At 43.1% G+C, this 22,618-nt stretch overlaps 1 protein-coding gene across 2 annotated transcripts in view; it reads left to right on the top strand.

Annotated features, from left to right (window-relative positions):
* LOC101175742 (carboxyl-terminal PDZ ligand of neuronal nitric oxide synthase protein) overlaps positions 1–22,618 on the top strand; it is a 364,946-nt gene that overhangs the window by 72,920 nt on the left and 269,408 nt on the right. For both annotated transcript variants that reach the window (XM_030824051.1, XM_030824050.1), the window contains exon 2: positions 10,938–11,009. In XM_030824051.1, the coding sequence (XP_030679911.1) occupies positions 10,938–11,009 (72 nt within the window). The remainder of the gene's footprint in view (positions 1–10,937; positions 11,010–22,618) is intronic.

Raw genomic sequence — 22,618 nt, 5'->3', positions numbered from 1 at the left:
TCTGCATTATCTAATTTTGATTTGCAGTGGTGCAATCATGGCCCACTGTAGCCTTGACCTCCTGGGCTCAAGCGATCCTCCCACCATGGCCTCCTGTGTAGCTGGTACTACAAGCTTGTACCACCATGCCTGGCTAAATTTTTTCATTTTTATTTTTTATAGAGATAGAATCTTCCTATGTTGCCTAGGCTGGCCTTGCACTCTTGGGCTCAAGTGATCCCCCAACCTCAGCCTCTCAAAGTGCTGGGATTTCAGAAGTGAGCCATCATGTCTGGCCCATCTAATTTTGATTCTTATGACAACCCTGACATGTAGGTAGTACAGATACTAGGTACATTTCATGAATGAAACAGAGGCTTGGTGAGTTTAAGTACTTAGAATTTAGGAGGTGTAGGATGTTGGTGCTGCACAAAGCTGAATGCTTTCATTCTTCATGTGAAGAATAAGGGATCTCTCTCTATTGTCATATTACAGCCTTCTCATTTCTTCAGTTTACTGTTCTCCAGTAGTTGGATGACCATTTCCCTCCTTTGGTGTCATGGCACTATTTTTATTTATGTACCTTTAATTCCATTCCCAAAATCATTCAGGTGAACCAAATAGGGATCCCCGTCCATTCCTTGCAAGTCTCGGTGCCCCACCATTTTTCACTGATGTGTTTTTGACCTTCTGACCATTTGGGTGTCCATACACAGGCATCCTCATCTAGCTCAAGTTGAGTTTAATGTAGTGAACCAGGCCTTGCTGGGGCATTGGCTTGTGGTCATCCTGATTACTTATTTCCTACTGAAGTATTAGCGTGGCGGTACAGGGTAGGGAGTCCTACACTGGTTCTGATTCTGCCGCTCACAAGCTACATTTTCATTTTTTCTCTGAGCCTTGATTTTCCCTTCTATAAAATGAAGGGTTAGATCAAATCACATTTGAGGTCACTTAAACTCTGTCATTGGATCTGACTTCCTTATTGGTTTTCTGGTGTTCTTTGTTCACCTATCCATTCCTGGTTTACCTGATACAGGTGATGATTTTAATGATCATACAGCCTTTGTTAGTGTATCCCTTTGCCTCACACCATGCGTTGGACTTTCCTTTTCTTTTCTTTTTTCTTTTCTTTTCTTTTCTTTCCTTTTCTTTCTTTTCCCTAGGAGAAAATAACCTGCTGGCCAAGTCAGCATCCCAGGTAGGCATGGCAGAAAATGCTGCCTGCCCAGGGTGCAGCCTGGCCTCTGCCTCACACCTGCCTCTGTGACACGAGCCAGAGATTTTAATCACCAAGCTGAGGCTTTTATTCAGGAGCTAGTAGTTGAAAGGCCAGAACAGTTTCTCTGTCTTCCTGCTTTTTTTCTCTCCTCTTTGCTGTACCCCTCAGATCCTCATAATAGAAATAATCAGGCCAACCCATCTAAGCTTTTGCTAATGGAGACTAAAAGAACTGAAAGACACAGCCTCCCCATGGGCACGCTGGTTGGATCGTTCCGTCTTACCCTCTGTCCCTTTTAGAGAATTGCATGGCATTAGCATAAAGACAAGTCATCGTAATTATTTTGCACCCAGCCCCTTAATGTTGAGGAGCAGGAAGGATTCTGCTGTGATCTCCGGCACATTCATCGGCCCCTGCTGAGCTACTGATCAATAGTGACACAGTTGCATCAGATGGCCTTCAAATAGTGCTTCCTTTTTCAGATGGGCTGGGAGAGAGAGGAAGAAATATAAGTGCCTCATTCCTCTTAGACTACAAATAAATGAAGACGTGGTGTGCAGCTGCATTTCAAGCATTTTGGAAGCTTTTCTGGTGTATGTGAGGGGTGGGTGGGGGGTTGGCACTGAGGCTTCTGTCTTGATTGCAGTTGAGAGCAAGGATGCTGCTAAATGTCCACATGGGTGCTTTGAGTCCCTATCCCCACGTCCCTTACACCCTAGCACCTGGAGAGCCCCGAGCAAGCCTCACAAGTGGGGAGTGGGATACCCTGACGCAACTTTTCTCTTTTTCCTCCCCTCCCCCAGAGTATTTAGTAGGAGGTCACTGGCTGAGTGTGTGCCCCGGAATCTGGGGCCGCTCCTGCTGCTGCAGTTAATGCTGCTTTGTTCCATGCTAAATGAGGCGAGAACTTTCACCCTGGTCACATTCATAATCCCACTCAGCAGGACGCTCAGCTGTGCACAAGAGCAGTTTCTGCAGGCAGGGAAGGGCTTTCCTTTTGGACAGTCCTTTGGAAAGCTCCTTTGGCTCTCTGTTTCTGGAAGCTATCAGTACAGAGGATAGGTTCAGGGACTAACTCAGATGGGCAGTCTCAGCTAGGGGTTTCTAGGCATGACTGGGGTATCAGATTTCTTTATGCTTGTGTGTGTTCTGGAGAGAGGACACAGTATGACCAGGAGACCAGCGGGATATGAGGAGGTAGACAGGGAGACCAGACTACATTTGGGACCCCCAAGGGAGAGGGTTGGGAAGAATGCAGGGGTCCTAGACTAGAAGCCAGGAGCTTGAGGGAGACCAAGCCCCTTCTCTGCCATCTGCTAACTGCTTTGGGCCTCACTGTCCTCTGTAAAAGAAGGGAGTTACCCCTGAAACTCACATGTTGTATCCTGTGTGCTGAGGCTGTAGAACTGAGCAGCTTCAGAGAGGAGATGAGAGCTGGGAGTGCAGCAGAGGCAGGGACCTTTACGTTATGCCTATTTCTGGGGGCCCTGTTCTTTCTTGTGGCCTTGCCTGCGCTAGCTAGTCAGTGGGGCTTTAACAGACCCATAGCAGAAGATTCTGCTAGCCTCTTCTGAAGCATGTTTTCTTGTTCTTAATGATAGTTAACTTGGCTGGTCATAAATCCTAAATCTGCCTCTCCTGAGGTGGGGAGCAGTTAAAATCTCCACTTGATTTTCTTGTTTTTCCAACTGTCCCCTTCTGCTGGCTTCCTTGGAGTTGTCTGAGCACATGCACAGTTGGGGTCCTGAAGACCTGGCTGGGGTTTACACATGATTTTGGAGGCTTCCACTCTGTGACTCCCTCCTGCCTGCCCTCTCTTTTAAGCTCCGCCGGCTGTCCCAGTCTCTGCTATCCAACTCCCCAGGGTGTCAGAGTGACCTTTTCTGCCTGAGCTCCAGCGAGTCTGCGCTGTGCCTGTGGGGTTGTGCTGCCAGACGAGATGCCCCACACCCAAGCCTCACCAAGAGCAGTTCCCTTCTTTCAAAGCTTGACTTCCCGTAATCTCTGCCTGTTTTTGGTCTCTTTCCAGGGCTTTCAAAGTTACTATTATTATCTTAAACAATAGACTTTATTTTTTAGAGAAGTTTTAGGTTAAGAGAAAAATTGAGAGGCAAAGCCAGAGTTCTCATATATTCCCTTCCTTCCCAATTTCCTTACTATTAACATCTTACATTAGTGTAGTGCATTAGTTACAGTTGATAAGCCAGTATTGATACATTATTATGAACCAACATTCACAGTTTATATTGTGGTTCACTTTTTGTGTCCTGCATTCTATGCAGAGCTATTTTTTCTATCTTGTTCAGAGTTCCTATTTGTTACTTGTGGGAGGCTTAGTCTGTTACTAGCTACTCCAACTTTATCAGAAGCAGAGTAATCTGATGCGTTTATTTTTGATTGATAAATACAAGGCCGGGCGCGGTGGCTCACACCTGTAATCCTAGCACTTTGGGAGGCTGAGGCAGGCAGATCACGAGGTCAGGAGATCGAGACCATCCTGGCTAACAAGGTGAAACCCCATCTCTACGAAAAATACAAAAAATTAGCCAGGCGGGGGGTGGTGGGCGCCTGTAGTCCCAGCTACTCGGGAGGCTGAGGCAGGAGAATGGAGTGAACCCAGGAGGCAGAGGTTGCAGTGAGCCAAGATCGTGCCACTGCACTCCAGCCTGGGTGACAGAGCGAGACTCCGTCTCAAAAGAAAAAAAAAAAAAAAAAAAAAAGATAAATACATTTTTCCCTTGTCTCTGGAAGCATCTGACATAAACATTGTGAATAAAAGGAGTTTCCAGAAGAAGGTGATGGTGATGGCAGAAAGTCTAACAAGTCTATGGATGGCGATTACATTGGTGAATGTTTCAAGCTTCCTGTCTTGCTGCTTTTCACATTATGATTCATGTACCAGGGGTCACAACAGTAGAGTTGATGGGTGTCTTCAGAAGTTAATCTCCAGAAAATAGGGTGAAAACCAGGAAGTGAAAGCACTTTATGAAATATTAACTTAATACTAAGGCTGAGGTTGTCCAGAAACTTATAAAAAAGTTTGAAGTCTTTCAGTTAACTTTATTTGCAGTTAGCTCCTGCTTATCTGGAAGATGAAGCCACAGATAGAACACATACAGATAATCCCATATCTTGATTACCTATACAATTTGCATCTTCTGTATAGTTTTTCTCTTTCTAGATGTTAATGAAAAAGAAGTAGGCCCTGATATTTTTAAACTTCTTTACCTTATTTCCCCTTAAGCTCAGTGGTCAATGTTCTGAATAGAGGCCCTGTGTGATGTCTCACAGCAGGGATTCCTGGAAGGGGGGAGGCAGGAATGCTACAGAAGTCTTACAGAAGGCCAGGTGATTAAAAATCCACCAGCAGGAAGGTTTAACATACCACCCCTCTCGGTAAACCAGGAATTGCATGTGCTACTGTAAGAGCATCTGGCTTAGGTCCAATTGAAGTACCTGGATAAAAGTCAAGTAAGTTTTACTGTGGGACTATACAGGGCGTAATGGAGGGCTGGAAGGAGCAGGCTGATGCCTCAGATGCCACAGCAGGCAGAATCCAGGACTCAGGATGCTCCTCAGAGGGGAGATTCTCCCGTGGGCACTTGGGGTGAATCTGTGTTCATTTTTGGAGGATTCCACTCAGTCAAATGTATTTTGAGCATCTCCTGTGTACCTGGACCTGTGAGAGGCACGGTCAGCTAGTGATGACTAAAGCATGTTTTAGCTGTGTGTTCTAGACAGGAGAATTGCAGGGAGGTATGGGAGTCCTCCCTAAGGGCATCTCACCTACCCTGGGGGTCAACAAAGGGGAAGTAGGGATTAAGTAGAAATCTACAGGATCACGAATATTGGAAGATTAGGGGATGAGTGGGTAGAAGAGTGTTCTGTGCACAGGGAGGAGCATGTGTAGATGCCCTTGAACGTGAGAAGATACGGTGTGATTGAGGAACTTCTGAATAATTGGCAAGGCCACTAGTGTGAGATGAAGCTGGACCATGTGGCTATGTAGGCCATGCTGAGGATTTCGATTGCCATCTTTGAGCAAATGGAAGCAAGTGTGGGAGGTTCTTAAAGAAGGGAATAAGATGACCCAATTTGCTTTGTAAAGAGATCACTCTGACAGCCTCATGGAGAATGGTTTGGAGAGGGCCATGTGGGTAGTGGAGAAACCAGTAAGGAGGCCATTGTATAGACAAAGTGAGAGAGGAAGATTTTCTGGGATCAGGTAATGGCAGTGTAGACAGAGAAGTGGAGGGGAGAGAATTGGGAGGTCCTGGTTGCTGATTAGCTGTGATGGATAAGGGAGAAGCATGTTCAGGGATGACTCTCAAGTTTCATGCTTGAAAAACTGGTGGATTTCCTGGGGGCTGCTAATCAGGATGAGGAAGGCTAGAGGAGGAACATGACATGGGAGAAGGAGGGGAAGAAAGTATGAGTTTCCATTTTGAAATATATTCCTCCAATTCCCAGGCATCAGGCCAACCTAGCTCCATTGCCCTAGGAATGTGTGGGAGCCTGCATCCTGCTGGAGAGGCAGATAAGAGGAGTGCTGTTTCAGAGTGATCACCTGCCACCAGTGTATCAGTCTTTGACTAAGGGCAGGGACTTGGTTTTGCCTGACTCCTGTAGGAATTGACAGAGCCTGGATCTCTGAAGGTTGTTGGCTCCTAGGCTTGAACCTCATCTACCCGCTGAGCTAACCTTCCAGTCAAGAGTGGGAGGGTGCTGCCTAAGTTCAGTTTATTGCAGAATTGCTTGAAGTTGAGCAGTTACAAGGGCCACCCTCCAGCAAGTGCATCTGGTCTTAGATGGTGTCTTACACTTTGCTTAAGATGAAGACTCAGGGACAGACAGAAGTTAGTTGTGGAGGTGGTAATGATTAGTTATCAAGGTACTCTTCGTTGTGGTGTCATATGTGTAAAGAAAGTATTCACATATCACACCCTCTGGTTTTGCCCTGTGCAGTAGACTTTCTGACCCTTCCTCTGCTTCCCTGGCATTGTAGTTCTGCTTTTGATTCATGTTATTAGTGTGAATGTTTAGCTTTTGTCTAGGAGATGTGGACCTGAATCCCACTTTGTATATCGTTTTAATCTCTCTGGATGACCCTAAGGTGCACCTATAGTGAAAACAGGTTATTTATTCCAGACACATTCTCAGAAAGGCAGATTAGTGATTCTTTTTTGTAATTTATTTTATTTTTAAAAATTTATTTTCAATTTTTGTGGGTACATAATAGGTGTATAGGTTTATGGGGGCACATGAGATATTTTGATACAGACATGCAATGCATAATAATCACATCAGGGTAAATGGGGTATCCATCACCTTAAGCATATATCCTTTCTTTGTGTTACAAATAATCCAATTACACTCTTTCAGGTATTTTTAAATGTACAATAAGTTATTGTTGACTATAGTCATCCTATTGTGCTATCAAATTCTAGATCTTACTCATTTTACCTAATTATGTTTTTGTACTCATTAACCATCCTTCCCTCCCCCAACAGCTACCCTTCCCACCTACTGGTAATCATCATTCTACTCTCTATTTCCATGAGCGGAATTGTTTTAATTTTTAGCTCCCACAAATAAGTGAGAACATGTGAATTTTGTCTTTCTGTGCCTGGCTTATTTCACTAACCTCCATTTTTATCTGTGTTATTGCAAATGACAGGATCTCATTCTTTTTCATGGCTGAATAGTACTCCATTGTACTACAGTTTCTTTATCCATTTGTCTGTTGAGGGACACTTAGGCTGCTTTTAAATCTCGGCTATTGTGAATAGTGCTGCAATAATCTGGGAGTGCACATATCTCACCAATATACTAATTTCCTTTCTTTTGGGTATCCTAGCAGTGGGATTATTGGCTCATGTTGTAGTTCTAGTTTTAGTTTTTTGAGGAACCTCCGAACTGTTCTCCGTAGTGGTTGTACTAATTTACATTCCCATTGATAGTATACGAGGGTTCTCTTTTCTCCACATCCTTGCCAGCATTTGTTATTGCCTGTCTTTTGGATGAGTCATTTTAACTGGGGTGAAAGATATCTCATTGTAGTTTTGATTTGCATTTCTCTGATAATGATGTTGAGCACCTTTTCATGTACCTGTTTCCCATTTGCATGTTTTCTTTCGAGAAATGTCTAGTCAGATCTTTCACCCATATTTATATCAGATTATTAGATTTTTTTCCTACAGACTTGTTTGGGCTTCTTATATATTCTGGTTATTAATCCCTTGTCAGATGGGAAGTTTGCAAATTTTTTCTCCCATCCTGTGGATTGTCTCTTCACTTTGTTGATTGTTTCCTTTGCTGTGCAGAAACTTTTTCAACTTGATGTGATCCCATTTGTCCATTTTTGCTTTGGTTGCCTGTGCTCATGGGGTATTACTCAAGAAATCTTTGCCCAGTCCAGTGTCCTGGAGAGTTTCCCCAATGTTTTCTTTTAACAGTTTCATAGTGTGAGGTCTTAGTTTTAAGTCTTTAGTTCATTTTGATTTGATTTTTGTATATGGTGAGGGATAGGAGTCCAGTTTTATTCCTCTACATATGGATATTCAGTTTTCCCAGCACCATTTATTGAAGAGACTGTTCTTTCTCCAATGTATGTTCTTGGCATCTTTGTTAAAAATGAGTTCACAGTAGATGTATGGATTTGTTTCTGGGTTCCCCGTTCTGTTCCATTGGTCTATGTGTCTGTTTTTATGCCACTACCATGCTGTTTTGGTTACTATAGTTCTGTAGCATAATTTGAAGTCAGGTAATGTGATTCCTTCAGCTGTGTTCTTTTTGCTCAGGATAACTTTAGCTATTCTGGGTCTTTTATGGCTCTGTATAAATTTTAGGATTGTTTTTTCTATTTTTGTGGAGGATGTCATTGGTATTTTGATAGGGATTGTATTGAATCTATAGATTGCTTTGGGTAGTATAGACATTTTAACAATAGTGATTCTTCCAATCCATGAACATGGGTTATCTTTCCATTATTTTGTGTCCTCTCCAATTTCTTTCATTAATGTTTTATAGTTTTTATTGTAGAGATCTTTCACTTCTTTGGTTAAGCTAATTTCTAGGTATTTAGATTAGTGATTTTCTTTGCATGAATGAGAAGGAAGGAAGAAGAGCAAGTGAGTGTGTGGTGTGAGTGTGATGTGTTAGTAGGGGTGTGGGGTGAGGCAAGTGTGTGGCATGTGAGGTGTGCATGTACATGCGCACCATGACTGTGTGTGAAGGTATGTGGTACGTGTATGCACACATACCAGCTAGGGTAGTGGCTGGTGTAGTGAAGGAGGTACTTGTGGGGTGAAGATGGTAGATGTCTTAATGTGAGCCCCTTGTTAGGAAGCCTTGTCCAAAACTCGAAGCTGCCTCTTCTCTCCACCTGTCCTCCCTGTGTCCCATGTTTCCTTTGGCTTTCTCAGTCCAGCAGTGCCTCTTCCAGAAGAGGTAGAAATGGACCAGAGTCATGGTAGCAGGATAGGGATGGGTCCCATCTGCCTGTTTGTGTTCAGGCCCAATGGTGGGTTTCACTGGGCAGCAGCCCCTTTCCTGGTCTGCAGGGATCCAGTGGGAGGACCGTACAGTCCCCCAGGCTCCCTGTGATGGGTGACCTTGCTCAGTCCTGTGGCCCCAGCTCTCATGTGATGGCTGAGGGAACACAAGCCCCTCAAGGCCTGTGTGTTCCTGACTGCACGGCGTTCAAGGCAGGAGCCATCAGCTGTGCAGTGTCAAGGAGAGAGGTCATGGAAACTGCCCCCTGCTGGAGGGCCTGTGAAGTTGGGCAGTCACGAATCTGGGCCTCATGTCATCCCTAGCTCTGGGTCACTGTCTTGTTGACAGACTGCACCACCTCAGCAGAGCTCAGAAGGAAAAATGTAACCACAGTTAAATCTGGCCACACTATTAGATCTAAGTGGTTTTGTTTACCTCAGCGAGTTGCAAGGTTCTTCAATAGCTGTGTTGCTCCCCATGGGCCGTGGTGGGGCTGTCCCCTTGGGGCCAAACTGCAATGTGCTCACTGCTTGCCAGTTGTGTTCTTCAGTGTATTAACACAAACTGTTGATCAATACTAGGGGAAATCCCTTTGTGGTATTTAGTTTTTGAAACCCTCCTCACTGGGGTCAGGCCTCAGCTCCAAATTTCGGGAAAAACTTGCTTTTCCCGTAACTACAGGACATCCCTTTCCCGCACAGATGTCGTAGTCTTATCTTCACTCTTAATGGAATCTTTGCTTGGGTAGACTTTTAAGTTATTCTGGGCTCTTAATTTCTAGTATATCTCTTGGGCTGTTTTATGTAATTTATATATAATAAGGAAAGGCAAGTCCCAGTGAGTCAGTGTGTAATGGGATGGTGTATATGAAGGAGCTCATGTCATAGATGCTTAATCAATGAATCAATGTTGGGTTGTCCTATTTTCTTGTTTCATTCTTATAAGGAATGATATCTAGAGATTATACCTTTTTAATTTTTACTTTTTGAAACAGAGCCTCAGTCCGTCACCTGGGCTAGAGTGCCATGGCACGATCTCAGCTCAGTGCAACCTCCGCCTCCTGGGTTCAAGCAATTCTTGTGCCTCAGCCTCCTGAGTAGCTGGAATTACAGGCATGTGCCACCACACCCAGCTAATTTTTGTATTTTTAATAGAGATGAGGTTTCATCATGCTGGCCAGGCTGGTCTCGAACTCCTGACCTCAAGTGGTCTCCTTGCCTCAGCCTCCCAAAGAACCAGAATTACAGGCATGAGCCACAGTGCCCAGCCAAGATTATACTCTTGATCCAGCAATCTTACTTCTAGGAATCCAGCAATCTTACTTCTAGAGCTACTTGGATGGGCTCAAACTTGACTAGATGAAAAGTATAATTTGTAATAGTGTCATAGCATGTCCATCAGTAGGGGAGCCATTATATGTAATGTAATAGTCCTGTATTCATTGGCATAGAGAGATGCCCTAGTTGTATTTAAAGTCAAAAAACCAAGTTGCAGAACAATGTGAGTAAAATGAACCTTTACATAAAACAAATTCCCTCCTGTCTGTGAATATATACCCATCAGTACACAAAGAGAGATGTACATCAACTGTTACAGTGGGGACTTTATTCTTTTGTGCTGCGTATTTCTGCATTATTTGAACAGCTTACAGTAAGAAAGTACTCATATTAAGCATTCATCTTCAAAAAATTTTAAATAAATTAGTTCATTTCTTTCCTCCAAATCAGGAAGTTAATCAAATGTGTCAGGTATCTAAAACATCTAGGGCTAAATCAGTGAAGGTCCATTAGTTTAAAAAGGTATATATATATATATATATATATTGAGAGCACTAATATTTGCCAATCACTTTTGTGTAGGACATTTTATTCTGTTTGATCTTTACTGAGTGCCAGTTTTACAGTTGAGGAAATTGAGACAAAAAAAGTGAATTGCCTTGCCATAAAGTAGTGGTGGAAGAGTCTTCACACCCAGGGCTTTCTGGCTTGAAAGGCTGCTTGGTTAGACACAGTGCTCTACTGGATCTGTGGTTAAGAACAAGATGAAAAAAGGAGGCAGTAATTTCTGGTTAACTTGTTTTTTATAAAGTTAGAAACAGACTCAAAACAAAACACCCTTCTGGCTCTTAATTTCTTCATCTGTAAAATGGGCAGATGAGCTGGTCCTTCACCCTTTGGAACTTTCTGGGATTAGGGACACCTGCTACCCCTCCTCTCAATGAGTGTTTGCTTCTCCCCCACAGTACGTAGGAAGCCTGGACGTGCCAAGGCCCAACAGCAGGGTGGAGATCGTGGCTGCCATGCGCCGGATACGGGTGAGTGGCCAGAGGTGGGCTGTGTGGAGCGGGGAGTCAAGTGCCTTAGCTGCTGGCCTTTCTAGGTAGGGCTGGAGGGGCCAAAATGGATGGCTACACTTCTTGCAAACCCAAACTCCTCCTCTCTGTACCCTTTAGGAAGCTGTTCTGAATTGAACGTTTGATCTTGATGAAAGGCCAATGTTAAAGTGGATGTGATGGCTGGAGTGGTAACATCTTCCTCTCTTGTGACCTGTAGCTTCTCAAACTGAGATACATGTTACCTTGATGATGTGTAGTGACTGGCCAGGGACTGATGTCTCTTTTTTTATTCAAAGATTTTAGGGAAAATGTTTAGTAATTATCTGGTAATTGACTCAAAACATTCTTTAAAAAGGTAATTTATTGTGGTATAGAATATAAGATTTACTTGGACTTTTAAGAGTAAATGTGAGATTTTAACAAAATTTTATTGGTTAGATGCTTTACGCTCCGGGAGTGTAAGTGCATTTTCTTCTGCCATTTTGTCTACTTTCAGAAAGTTCAGTATACATTCTCGTTGGTATACATGGTTCAGTCTATGAACTTGTTGCTTTCTGACTCTGTGGTACGTGGCGCTGAGACTGAACAAGAATCAAATTCTCTTCTGATACCTGTGAAGGAATTTGTCCATGTGCTCTGCACTGGAACAGAATAAATTATCTTGTACTTGTGCATTTCAAAGATAGGTTTGGGATTGGTGAAATGGATTTTAAGTGTTTTTTTTAAAGAGATAATTGGCATTAGAGATGGCATGATTGGTCATCCTTGGATGCAGCCTGGTTTGTTCTTTGGAATAGTTGTTCTGTAGAATAATCTACTCACCTAAATGGAAAAACATGTAGGTGATGCTATAGCTTCATTTTGCTTTGTTAATTTTACTTTCAGCCAATCCTTCCTCTGGTCAACAGAAACTTCAGTTCAATGACAGCAACGTTGGGAAGAAAATTTGCATGCTTGGGGCTGTTTCTCTGAGCAGTTCATCAGCCTAATAAAATCTTTTCATGGCCTTGATCTTCCCAGTATTTCAGCATTTTTTTATTGTTAAATTAAATTTATTGAGACTGCTATTAAATACATCAGTACTATTTTTCATGGACACAGTAAGAAGTGGCTTCAAAGCACTTTCACTTGAGTTGTTTCATTCAACATTCACAGTAGGCTGTGAAGTGGGGAACCAGTTACCCTCATTTTCTAGATTAAACTGAGGCTCAGAGGGGTAGGGTGAGGAGTCTCGCAGGTCCTGGAAGGGGCAGGCATGTTGCCTGAATGCATTTCTTCACTCAGTCTCATGAGAACATGCAACTTTCGAGTGTTTCCAGGCCTCTTCTTTTCCTTCACCTTCTAGCTCAGATAGAAAGCACAGAGGCCTCGGCTGGGGAATATCTGGAGGTATTACAGTTGTTAGGATGGGCTGCTACTTTCACCACAGTTATGGTTGCTGCTGTGATAAGGAGGACTGGATCTGCAGCTGGCCTGTCCTTGGGGTTTCAACCAAAAAAAGTCCCTTTTTAATTCACTTTTGACTAAGAGACAGGGAATATGTTGTCAGTAATATCACTATCATCATGAAAGTGATATCTCTGTTAATAGTAGCTACTATTAGGAATAGCTACTTATGTGCCAGGTGCTTTGTCAGGCTTTTTAATATTGAAATTATATTTTATTATTTTATTTACTATGTACAACTACTCTAGATGAGGATATTATTATTACATTTTATAGATGAGGAAATAGAACCTTGGGCAGATTAAATAATTCTAGGTCAAGTTGCTGTTAGTAGGAAGAGTTGGGATTCATATTCAGGACTGTGCTGTCCCATTTGTAATCCTGCTGAAGGCTCTTTGTGACCCTAATATGAGTCATTACCCCAGCTAAGGAACCAAAGAACTGGGACATGGAAACTCCCCAGTAAGAGAGCCGGTGGCAGAGATACAACTTCCTGGAACAAACAGAGGTACAGGAAAACATCACCTGGAAGCAAGGGAAGGCCGAGGCATGGGATGGGGCTGGCTGGTTGTGGGATCTGGAGGCATCTGGGGTTGGAATGTGACCCCAGTCTCCTTTTCCCTCATCATCTGCCAGCCCGTATGGCCCATGTGCCTCTTCTTGTAGCTCCCTTCCTATGGGCTGCTTCCAGTGCTTAATGAGCAGCTCATTAAATTAGAGGGAGCAATTAATTGGCCAGAAAGCTGTTTGGTCTGGCTGTCCAGTCTCTTGTTTAGACTGGCCACCATTAATAGCAAGTGCTGTGGTATGTGTTTTACCCTAAACCCCTCAATTCACTGCTAGGTCCAGGCTGCTATTTTCTTTTCTTGTTTCCCTTTTAAAAGCTGTGTTGGCTGTAATTACAGCTGTCAAGAACTAGGGCATGGGATTTCTGTGTAAAGGACTATTCTTGACTTTGTCCTTTTATGTAGAACGGTGCCAGGCTAACATTGGGCAGGCTTTTGGTTGCTGGGTATTCTGATGGGTTCAGAAGACACAGGCCTTACAGCTTGGCTGGAGCAGTGGGTAGACCTTGGAAAACAGCAGTTATGATAATGATCACAGGGCCTTACGTGTGTGAGATGTCAGCCTCCCTGATCCTGTCTAGAGCACTAAAGGGACAGTTGATGGGCAGTGAAGATCATGTTTCCCAGAGAGAGAAGAATTCAGAGTGAAGGGATCTGTGTGACATGCCCCATTCATTCTTTGAGCTGGGGCTCTAGCTGGTGTGTGCACTCCTATTCCTTACCCCAGAGAGGACTCTGGACTTTGTTTTTCACTGGTGCTTTCCTCTTCCCTCTCTCTATTTCTCATTTGGTCTCTCACCCTCTTGATGTTCTTTCTGAATTTATGTTATCCGTCTTTAGCGTATTTTGCTTTTTTTCCTTTTTAATGTGCTTTCAGTATTTTTTATGGTGGTAAATGTGTAACATTAAATTTAACTATTTTTAAGTGTGAAGTTCAGTAGTGTTAAGTATATTCACACTGTTGTGTCACAGATCTCTAGAACTTTTTCATCTTACAAAATGGACACTCTATACCCATTAAACACAATTCCCTCTCCCCCTCTTGCCAGCCCTTGGGAACTACCTTTCTACTCTCTGTTTCTGTGATTTTGACTACTTCATATGAATGAAATCATATAGTATTTGTCCTTTTTTGACTGGCTTATTTCGCTTAGCATAATGTCGTCAAGGTTCACCCATGTTGTAGTATGTGACAGGATTTCCTTCCTTTTTAAGGCTGCATAATATTCCATAGTGTGTATATACCACATTAAAAAAATCCATTCATTTAACTATGAACATTTTAGTTGCTTCTACCTCTTGGCTGTTGTGAATAGTGCTGCAATGAACATAGGGATGTAAGTATCTTTTTGAGATCTTGCTTAGAAATTTTTGGGGTATATACCCAGAAATGTGACAGCTGGGTGTGGTAGTCCTGTTTTTAATTTTTTTGAAGAACCTCCATACTGTTTTCCATAATGACTATCATTTTGCATTACCATCACACCTTCCTTGTTTATTGTTTACCAGAGAGTAGAAGCTAAGTGTTAGAACCAAGACCAAACTGCAGGCCTCTGATTCCCGATCTGGTACTTTCCCCCACTCTGTGCCAACTCCTTGGTTTTGGGTTTTTCCATATATTACTCTCTAATCTCTACAATGACCCAGATAAGAAGGAAGCTTAAGGGACACTCCCCAGAACTACAGGATGGTTGTCCTGCTCGCTGTTTGTTTACCAAGGATCCAAAGGTCTGAGAAGTTGCCAGCTGGAAAAGGAAGGGGAAAGTGAAAGAAGAAGGAATATGGCTCCTTTTTAAATTGGAACATATTTTTGTTTTCTTTTAGCTGTATAGCTTAGAACAATTCACAAAGTTCAGGGAAGTTCTGCTTGAGCTGGGGATTGGTCTGACACTGGCGCTGCTTGCTCGGAGGTTGCTGGTTGAAGGTGCAGGGTGGCTGGTAATGCTGAAACCAGGTTGCTGGCATTGCACTGTCAGTCCAACTGTGTGAATAGGTGAGTCCAGCAGCCAGATGTTTTGTATGATTTGCATTGGTAAATATGAACACCAATCTGTCATTTAACTTTTTAGCTTTCCTGGGAAGGCAGCACTATGTAGTGAAAAGAGCACTCAATGAGGAATAATGAGAGCTGGACTTGAGTCTTCTCCTTGACTTAATATATAACCTTGGTGAGGCATGTAACTGCTGTTAATCTCAGTTTCCTCATTTATAAAAGGCAGAGCATGACATTTCTTGTTCTGTCTCTCTAGTGCTATTGTTGAATCTGGGATGAAGCATGGAAAAACGTTTTATAAACCATAAAGTGCTATTTATATTCATTGGTATCATTTTTATACCTTCCTTTGGGTTTTAAAGCATTTCATAAATGCAGATAAATACCCTGAGAGATATTGAGCTGCCTCATCTAGCCCCTTTTAATAGCTAGCGTCTTTTTTTCAGGTTTCAGTGCAAACATCCCTTCCTTGGGGAGGCCTTTCCTACCTAGGTCATCTTGTCCTCTCATGTTCTGTGGCACCACACCCCTCTCTTTTGTAGCGCTGAGAGCAACTGTATTCCCAACGTTTGGCATGGTGCCCATCTGTGCTCAGTAAACATTTGTTGAGTGACTGAGAAAATTAATCTTACTTAATAACCACCTGAGCATAAACCCATGAAATCTGGGGAGGCTCCACCAAGGGGGTTCTGGGGAAGGAAGACAGCTGCACTGAAGTCAGACTTGACGGGTTCTGTAGCTTTGCCAAGGATGCTGGTGTGGAGAGAGCTGGGCTGCAGCGCCCGGCTCCAGCGTGTCACTGGGTGGCTCCTGACCCCTTCACCTTTGGAACCCACTGTTGCTGTGGGAACTGGGGGCTTTCGGTGCTGTCCTTGTGGCTGGAGACCCAATTTCTGGCTCTTAAGCCAGGGCATAGATCCCTGCAGTTGAAATGTGTTGCAGTCTCTGGAGGCCAGTACAGACCAAACCTGGGAGGGATGTGCGCTGCAGCCAGATGACACTCAGAGATGTCTGGTCTGCTGTGGTGGCTCTTCTAGCTGTAGGCTGGGCAAAAACTTGGCCCCACTGCAAATGGTCTTCCAAATGGTCCAGTGTGGAGTCAGAGTTTCCTGATGATTAAAGAACAACTGATAGGTTAAGAAATGTGTTCAGTCATTTAGCTAGTAAACAGAAGAAACAGGATTTGAATTTAGTTCTTCCTGATCGAAATACTGGAGTGCCTCAGTAGGGGGTGGAATCTCTCCAAACCCTGCTATGAGCCTAACACTCTAATCCCATTATGGTAGACAGACTCAAAGCCCCCCAAAGAGGTCCATGACCTAATCCCCAAAACCTATGAATGTGTTACCTTACATGACAAAGGGCACTTTGCAGGTGTGACCACTTGGTTTCTCAAGTGTGACCCTCTGGAGTGGTGTTGGTCTTGGCCTTGAACAGAATGCACCGGTGACCAGAAAATGGTCAAGCCCTCCCCTCCCTGCAGCCCTCTTCCAGAATTGCCAACTCTTCCAGAAATTCTCTCAAGAAAAACGAAAACAAAAATATAAAATGGCCTTGGACGCTCTCTTGGGAGAACATAAATGAAATGCTCTTAGGAGAACATCCAGGGACTGGTGGACGGGCGGCTTTATGGAGCCAGCGACTGGAGTTGTGAGTGCCGCCTGTCTGCACTTGTGTTTCCTTACCCACCGGCATTACGCCTCTGCATGTGGTCTCATGCATTCAGCCCTGAAATCCATATTTTACCTCCTCTGGGAGGCTTTGTTTAGGAGTCACTTAATCCCTTTTTACAACTTTCTCTCTAAGTGGCCCCCCTCAGCACCATTCACTCCTTTGTCATTGTTCTTTTCATCCTAAATTCAGAGTTGGCAAGCCTACCTCAGAACAGCTGAAGTTGTAACACAGACCTCTCTTTCACTGTGTTAGCATGGCCCTATTAATTTCCTATGCTGCTGTAACAAATTATTTAATACTACAAACTTAGTGGCTTAACACAAACTTATAGTTCTGAAAGTCAGAGTCCAAAATGGGGCTAAAATCAAGGAGTTAGCAGGGCTGCGTTCCTTCTGGAGGTTCCAGAGGAGAATCTGTTCCTTGGCTTTTCCAACTTCCAGAGGCTCCCTGGATTCCTTGGCTCATGGCCCCTTTCCATCCTTAGTGCTGGCAATTATGTCTCTGAATTATGGCCTCTGCTTTCTGTCTTCACAGCTTTCTCTGACTCTGACTCTCCTGCACCTCCATCGCCTTTGGTTATAAGGTCCCTCGTTATTAGATTGGTCCCTCCTCATTCTTCCTTCCCCAGTTATCCAGGATAATCTCCCCTTCTCAAGGTCCTTAATTTGGTCACACCTGCAAAGTGCCCTTTGTCATGTAAGGTAACACATTCATAGGTTTTGGGGATTAGGTCATGGACCTCTTTGGGGGGCTTTGAGTCTGTCTACCATAATGGGATTAGAGTGTTAGGCTCATAGCAGGGTTTGGAGAGATTCCACCCCCTACTGAGGCACTCCAGTATTTCGATCAGGAAGAACTAAATTCAAATCCTGTTTCTTCTGTTTACTAGCTAAATGACTGAACACATTTCTTAATCTATCAGTTGTTCTTTAATCATCAGGAAAATTGGGATAATATCCTCTTGGCGCATGTATTTTACAGTTATACATGAATGCATGCAGAATACTGAGTGAAATGCCTAGCATGTGGATTGTGAACCGTAAATAATAGTTCTTTGCCTCCTTTCTTTTTTTTTTTTTTTTTTTCCTGAGACGGGCTCTTGCTCTGTCACCCATGTTGGAGTGTGGTGACATGATCATGGGTCAGTACAGCCTCAACCTTCCAGGCTCAGGTGGCCCTCCCAGTAGCTGGGACTACAGGCATGTGCCACCACACCTGGCTAATTTTTTAAATTATTTGTAGAGATGGGGTCTCCCTATGTCGCCCAGGCTGGTTATTCCTTTCTAATTACTATGCATTGGAGCAGGGCATTGGGGTCAGAAAACCATACATGTTGGCTGCCAAACACGCATAAGCACCTGCTAAATGTTAGCTATTATTATTAAAGACATGAATTCAGTTGCTTCTAGGGTAATTATTGTTTTTAACCAGTCAGTACATCAGTGTTTCTCAGAATGGGTTCTGTGGCTCTCTTGGAATTTAGGAATGTATGTTCAAGTATCTGAGAGTTCTCCATAAGAATTTTAAGATTTTGTTTTTCATTTAATCCTAATGACAACAAGATAAAATAAGCCTGTTCTGGACTGTTGGAAAGGCCATTGTCTGCCCGAGCACTGTCATTTGAGTTTATCATTCACAGCTGTGTTCGTCGTGTGTTGCCATCAAATAGTTCTACTGTAAGGGTTATGCCCTGAAGAAAAAGAACAGAAAATTTTATATATAATGAATTCTAATAAAGTGAAGGACACATGACTGTACTTTGCATAGTCATGGGTTATGAATCAAGATTTTTGCAGTAGTTGGAATAGAGAGAGGAAAGTAGCAGAAAAATGGAGTTAGTGCATGGTGCACAGTGCTGAAGGCGGGGATGATATGTAGCCATAGTTCCTGAGGCAGCCTCTGGAGTTGTTGATGGCTAGTGTTTGTCCTGATAACTCTCAATGTCTTTTCTGATTTGTTGGGACTGTACCATCCTGGCTGTCAAATTTCTGAGTATCACCCTGCATATTCCTCTGCCAAACCCAAGAGAACTTGGGGCAGGTAGTCACTGTATATTCCTGTTGTGAGCAGTGATATCATTTCAGTTACAAGGACAAAGTATTCTCTGACTTTAACATTCTTAATTTGTTTTGGTTACATAATTTGTGTTTAACTTATAAATTTGTGTAAACCCTGTAAGTAATTTATATCTAGTTTTATGCTTTACATATTTAAATGATGTAACAAATATCATTTGCAACGCTTCTTTGGGTAACAGCTTTTTGAGGTATAATTCTCATACCATATAAGTCACCCATTTAAATATACAATTCAGTGATTGAGTTTTAGTATACTCCTAATGTTGTATAACCATCACCACAATCAATTTTCAAACATTTTCACACCCCAGAAAGAAACTCTGTACCTCTAATCCATCATCCCTGACTCCCCAACACCCCTAGCCCCAGACAACTACTAATCTACATTCTGTCTCTATGGATTCGCCTGTTTTGGACATTTTAAATGGCATCATACAATATGTGGCCTTTGGTATTTGGCTTCTTTGATTTAGCATAATGTTTTCAAGGTTCATCCATATTGGGGCATGCATCAGTACTTCATTTCTTTTTATTACTGAGTAACATTCCATAGCATGGCTATACCACGTATTATTTGTTCATTTAAACACTGGGTGTTTGCCAATTTTTTTTTTCTTTAAAAGGGGCCCAGACTTTATTAAATTTTAGAAAACACTTGATTGAGCAGTGTGTGACGGAATGGTTAGAACTGTCTTCTTCTCAGCCAAAGGAAACAAATCAATGCTTTCTTAGGGGGCAAGGTATTCTCATCAATATAAAGAGCAGTGCCCAGACAGCAGGACCTAATTTTTTCCCCACTCATTTGAAAAAATAAATTGACTTCCCTTTTTGAGCCAATACTTTTTGAGGCTCTGGGGATACAGCAGTCTACAAAACAAAGTCCCTGTCTGCATGGAGTTTCTAGGGGTGGGTGCTCTTTTGCACAGACTGTTGCGGAAGGCTTCTAGGTTCTGATGTCACTTGAGTCTCTAGAGATGTGAATGGAAAGAGGGAGTGAGCCGTGTGGGTATCTGGAGGAAATGTTCCAGACAGAGGTCAGCAAGTGCCAATGCCCTGGGGGCAGGAATGGGCTTTGCAGGTTCAAGAAATAGCAAGAAGGCTAGTGTGAATGGAGACTTGGGAGCTTGAGGGAGTGATAGATTATTTCTAGGATTTTATTCCCAGGACTCACACCTCAGGAGAATCTGGTTTGCTAAGTACCTACTGAATACATAATGGAAAATACGTTTATCTTTTCCTGAATCTGCACCAGACTGAAAAGTCACTCAGTAGGAGGAGTTTGGTTCTGCTCTGGAGGTGAAGTGATTTGGGAATGATTTTTAAACTGGGGCAGAACTGCTGAATGCATTATCTGTCAGCAGAGAAGGGTTAGTAAGAGCCAGGAGTTGTTGTCAAAGCGAAACACATGCTATCTTTTAAATAAGGTGCCTTGCTTTATTACAGTCATTTATGCTCAAGAGTTAGAAATGATGTTATTGAGTTTCCACAGGAGGATTTGATATTGCCCAGCTCAGTCCACAGTTTCTTGCACTGACACACCTCATATTTGGGAGTCCTCTGAAGCCAACAGTGTTTATCCATTGTAATAGGATGATATGCAGAACGTCAGTTCCTTGCTGCTACACTAACCGCCCTTTATGGACCCTTTGGTTTGTGTTCTTGGTGTTGGCAACAGGTTGCATTGAGCATCTACTCTTTGTTTTGATGACTTCTATGGCACAAATATGTATATGCACACACACAACATAATTATTTTAATTACTTGTAAGTGTACAACTCAGTGGCATTAAATACGTTCACAATACTTTGTATCCATCACCACTATCTATACCCCAATGTTTTTCATCCTTCCTAAGATGAACTCTGTACCCATTAAACAATAGCTCTGTTTTCCCCTAGCCCTTGGTAACCTCTGTTCCATCTTCCGTCTCTATGAATTTGCCTAGCCTAGAAACCTCATATAAGTGAAATCTCATATATTTGTCCTTGTGTGTCTGGCTTATTTCACTAAGCATAATGTTTCTAAGGTACATCCATGCTGTGGCATGTATCAAAAGTTTATTCCTTTTTATGGCTGAATAGTATTCACTTCTGTGACTTTTTGTACTCAGCACATGACACAGGGTCTGGTGTGTGGCACGTTTCCTCTTGGAGCCAAAAGCAGCATATTATAGGACAAGGACGGAAAGCCATGGCAGCACACACTGACGATCGGAGCTGCTGGGAGGGCAAACCTCTTTGATCCCTGCTGAAAGGCCCTGATTTCTCACTTAGGAAGCACTTTCTAGTTGTTTAAGTGAATTTTCATATCCACTGTCATCTAATGTTAGTCTTCAATAATCCCATAAAAAGCAGGCGTTATCCTTATTTTACAGATAAAGGTCACATAAAGAAAATGACTCCCTTGCCTGGTGTGGTGGCTCACACCTGTAATCCCAGCACTTTGGGAGGCCAAGGCAAACATATCACCTGAGGTTGGGAGTTCAAGACCAGCCTGACAAACATGGAGAAACCCTGTCACTACTAAAAATACAAAATTAGCTGGGCAGGGTGCCGCATGCCTGTAATCCCAGCTAATCAGGAGGCTGAGGCAGGAGAATTGCTTGAACCCAGGAGGCAGGGGTTGCGGTGAGCCAAGATTGCACCATTGCACTCCAGCCTGGGTAACAAGAGCAAAACTCTGTCTAAAAAAAAAAAAAAGACTTCCTCAAACTAACTACATTGTTGTTCTTATCAACATTAACCAGAATTGAGTACAGACTGCACTATGTGCTGTAACTGTCGGGCTTCATGCAAAGCACTTAACAAGATTTGTTACTTGATCCTTATAATGACTCTGTGTGGTGTAGGTATAATAATCATCCCATTGTCCAGATGAGAAAACTGAGGTACCAAGAGATTAAATAACTTGCCATAGCTCACAGAGGTGGTAAGTGGGGAATCTAGGATTCACTTCTAAGCTTGAACATGGTATGGTTGTGGTATGGAACCAAGGCAAGACTCCAGTCTGCTTACGTCTGGCTCAGAGGTCCTGCAAGAACATGCCGACTGTCCCTGCTTAACCAAATATCAGTCCAGGCAGCATTGTCTGTGTCCCTGATTGTGCCTTTCTCTAGTCTGGGAACACTGACAGGCAGTATATGCCACTAGATGTAAATAAGGCCATTATTTGATTTTATGAAACTCTTTTTGGAGATTGAGACTTGTATATTCTGTGTGACACTCCCATTTGGATATCCCAAAGGCATCTTAAATTCAATATGTCAAAAAACTGAAGTTATCTTTTCTGCAGTCTCTCCTCTTTGCCCTGAAAAAGAACATGCACTTGTTTCTCATATTTCCTTATCTCTTGGAAAGACATCTTGACCACTCAAGAATGTAAGCTGGAAACCTCAGGGTCACCTTTCTTCTCTGTCACTACCCCTGGCTTAGGTCACCCTTACAGATTTGCCTCTTAAATATTTCTCAATGGTGTCTCTCCCTGTTCCTTCCTACCAGTGCAGCCCCAGACTGTTGTGTTTCACAGACAGCTGTAGTGCCCTCCAGACTGCCACCATGCCTTTGGCTGTGCCCTCCCACCATCCTCCATACTGCTGCCTGGCTCGTCTGTATAAGGGTGATTCTGTAGGCATTGTCCTGCTTAAAACCATGTGGTGATTCCAGGCTGGAGTCTGAACTCAGAGCAAGGCACATGGCATTCTGCCTGGCACCTGAGGCCACAGCAGCATATTATAGGTCCACTGTGCCTTGTGCCCTGAGTATGTCCTGTTGAGGCCACTTCTATTCCCGCTGTTCCTTCTACCTGGGAAGCACTCCCTTCCCATTGCGGCT

This window comes from Nomascus leucogenys, chromosome 12, assembly GCF_006542625.1.
Source record: "Nomascus leucogenys isolate Asia chromosome 12, Asia_NLE_v1, whole genome shotgun sequence".
In the NCBI taxonomy this organism is placed as follows: domain Eukaryota; kingdom Metazoa; phylum Chordata; class Mammalia; order Primates; family Hylobatidae; genus Nomascus; species Nomascus leucogenys.
This window is presented reverse-complemented; position numbering and strand designations above follow the sequence as displayed.